Here is a 3,236-nt window from a genome sequence, read left to right as displayed (position 1 = left end):
GAAAGAGGAAAAGGGAAAATCGCCGAGCAAAGCTCGTGATGGAGGTGGACGTGTAAATCTTATGAAAGTGTAATTATTACATGTTTTATATACACGATATCATATTTTAAAGATTTTACTAGAGACTTTTTAAGTTATATTGTATATATTTTGATATATATATATATAATAAACATACATAAAATTAATATTTTTATATAAAATATATATGTGCGTATATTAGAAATAAGCAAATATATATGTATAATAAATTTCCAGGCAGCAGGGATTTGGTGTATTATCTGTAGCATTAGCATCGCATGCATTGAATTTAATGAGTGCACTGCTTGAAGATGTATCTATTGAAGCTAATTCAGATGTAATCACGGCAGTTCCTGAACCAGCGCCATTAGATATCTTGTCTACTGCTACAGCATTGCAAAGGGCAGTAACGTTCCTACAAGCAGTGCCATTAAATCATCTGCTGTTTTATTTGGCTACTATTAGTTATAGAAAGGTAATGGATTATTTTATAGACATTTATATTAATTTTAAAACATAGATAATATTTTTTTACTACATTTTTTCTTTGCAGGCTTGTACATTGAAGAGAGTACAAAAGCATCCTTTAGAAGGAGATGCATTAAGTCAATCCGATTCTACTACATACTATGAAGATCTTTTGAGTTGTTCAGAGAACTCCACTGATGAGGGTAATATTATATATTCATCTAATATATTGTATTGATATTTATATGCATTTAGTTTTAATATTTAATAAGTATATTAGTTACGAAAAATGTGTATTTGTTTAAAATATGTATGTGTATGCCTCAAAAATTTAGATAATCTTCATTTCATTCTCTGCAATTCTGTTTTTATTATACAGTGAATAATGGGAATGCTAAAACGTATCAATGTTATTTAAAAAAATGTGTTATAGTTTTTATAAATCTAGAAAATTACATTAATTTTTAGTAGATAGTAGTACATTGCTATAATTGATGCATGAAAATTAATTTTGAAGTAAATTGTGTGATATACAGTGGTATGTAATATGCACACTTGAATGTAGCTTCAAAGTGTTCATGCTGATATTTACATACCAATAATTATATTAATGTAACGGTATATGTTCGCTCTATATGTATAGAACAAACTGTTATGTCAGTAGAGGAGGACAGCGAACCTATCTTGGGACTATGGTTTGAAGAAACTCTTGCTCCATCGGACGAGACTTCAACAAATACCAATAAAGAAACAAATAATGAAGCAAGTGCAGAACGTACTACCACTACCACCATTGTTCCTGACAACAGAGAGCCACATGGTGTATGTTTTTAAATATAATTATTTTGTTAAATTGATGTGATATAAACTCACATATAAATATCTGATACATTTATAATAGCTATAAGTCATATATAACAAATAACTTAATAATTTGTTTGCTTTTAACTTAATAATCTTTTCCTTTTTTTTTTTTTACAGTATATTTCACTTGCGACAAAAATATTCCAATTTATGAATAAGCACTTGATTGGTAGCAGAAGTACTTATGTTCGAGAATATGTAGTTAATGGCTTAGTTGAGCAACAAATGGTTATATTGGCAGCAATCATAAGAGATCTAGATCATGAAACAGCTAGAACAGAAACGGGTGAATTTTTATGTAATTACTATGTGTGCATTTTATATTAAAACTTATGTTTATTGCATCACATTTTTTATTTTACTTATGTCATATTCTACATTAAAAGTATAATATTGTAACACAAAATTGTTAACTTTTAGGCACAATTTCTGCATTTTACGGCGCTACGCTAGGCGCTATGTATTCGGAATTTTCTCAAGCTTTAAGTCGTTATACTCATAATTTACTTGCGTGGAATACGCTAAGCGAATCTCTCCAGAATACCTTACTTCAGCACTTGGGTGTAAATCCTTGGTCTACAGAAGTCTACAGTAGTTCGACTACATGGCCTCTTCAAGTATATCCACGAACTCTTAGTGTACTCGCACAGGTATCTTATGGTTATTTAATGATATTGCATTAGTTTTCTAAGAATACGCGACTTTTAATTTTAAAGATAATTATTTAATATATATTTTCAAAAACTTTCATGATTAGGTATTGCTCTTAAAACCTCAGTTGGAAAGGGAAGCTGCATGTATCAGCATATGGCATCGGTTAGTAACGACTATGGTTGAAAATGTATGCAATCCTCAAACAACATATGAAGCTGAAAATGAAGGTAAAGTACGAATTTCCCATTAAACTATTAAAACTATATATATGTATTTTTTCTCCAAAAGTCATGAGACATTTTTTTCATTCTCTTAATTGGCTTAGTCTTATACTTATTTATATTTGCTTATTCGATATGTACAATTACATAATTCTATTGCAACTAAATTTTGAATACGTTTTACTTAACATCCACAATACTTTATTCTTTATTGATGTAACATTAATACTAATGTATGTTTACAGATTTAAACGTTGAACATGCTCAGTTGGTACTCTTCCTATTCCATTCCTTAAATTTAATGCAGAAGAAATCTGTGCTACTTGTAACAGGAAGCGGTGCAGTGCGCTGCAGCGAAGCAGTTAAAATGCCAATGAAAGATTCTCAACTATTACACTTATCCCGATTGTTGCTCTTACTTGAATATATGATGAAGCATCTGTATGATGCACATCCGGTATTACTTGAACAAGTAAGACATTACTACATGTTTTTATCGCAGCATATCTGCATATGACTTTAAACTGCATTTGATAATTCCTTAATTGTCATTACTTTATATATATATATATATATATATAATATATATATATATATATATATATATATATATATATATATATATATATATATATATATATATATATATATATCGACATGGCTATCGAGTTCCGTGAGCGCTAATTACTCGGCCATACTAAATTTAATTGCCAATTTAAATACACATATATATATATATATATATATATATTGCAATGTAAATTAATAAAATAAGTTAAAGTATTGTCACTGGTCTTATTTTACTTTAAGATGAAACAATATTTTAATTTATTTAATAATTTACCATTTGCAATATTTTACTATTATATGTGATTTTGTAATGACACCAATCTATTAAATGCTAGAGTAAAATTATCTATCTGATGCAAGATACCAGGGCCACCAGTGTGAAAGTGCCACCTGAGTGGTAGTAAACATCTTGTACATTTTTATTATCTTAATCAATAC

The 3,236-nt window shown here is 28.7% G+C and overlaps 1 protein-coding gene across 6 annotated transcripts in view; it reads left to right on the top strand.

Annotated features, from left to right (window-relative positions):
* Window positions 1-3,236, top strand: part of LOC115243332 (E3 ubiquitin-protein ligase UBR4) — a 24,263-nt gene that overhangs the window by 1,175 nt on the left and 19,852 nt on the right. For 3 of the 6 annotated variants that reach the window (XM_029820228.1, XM_029820229.1, XM_029820225.1), the window contains exons 4-11: window positions 1-69; window positions 259-496; window positions 575-692; window positions 1,133-1,311; window positions 1,471-1,651; window positions 1,774-2,003; window positions 2,111-2,234; window positions 2,474-2,700. In XM_029820228.1, coding sequence (XP_029676088.1) covers window positions 1-69; window positions 259-496; window positions 575-692; window positions 1,133-1,311; window positions 1,471-1,651; window positions 1,774-2,003; window positions 2,111-2,234; window positions 2,474-2,700 — 1,366 coding nt within the window. The remainder of the gene's footprint in view (window positions 70-258; window positions 497-574; window positions 693-1,132; window positions 1,312-1,470; window positions 1,652-1,773; window positions 2,004-2,110; window positions 2,235-2,473; window positions 2,701-3,236) is intronic. The other 3 variants (XM_029820230.1, XM_029820227.1, XM_029820226.1) reach the window with 3 other exon arrangements.

Source organism: Formica exsecta, unplaced genomic scaffold (assembly GCF_003651465.1).
Source record: "Formica exsecta isolate Colony F162 unplaced genomic scaffold, ASM365146v1 scaffold72, whole genome shotgun sequence".
Lineage (NCBI taxonomy): Eukaryota > Metazoa > Arthropoda > Insecta > Hymenoptera > Formicidae > Formica > Formica exsecta.
The sequence above is the reverse complement of the archived record's forward strand: the minus strand, read 5'-3'. Positions and strand labels throughout refer to the sequence as shown.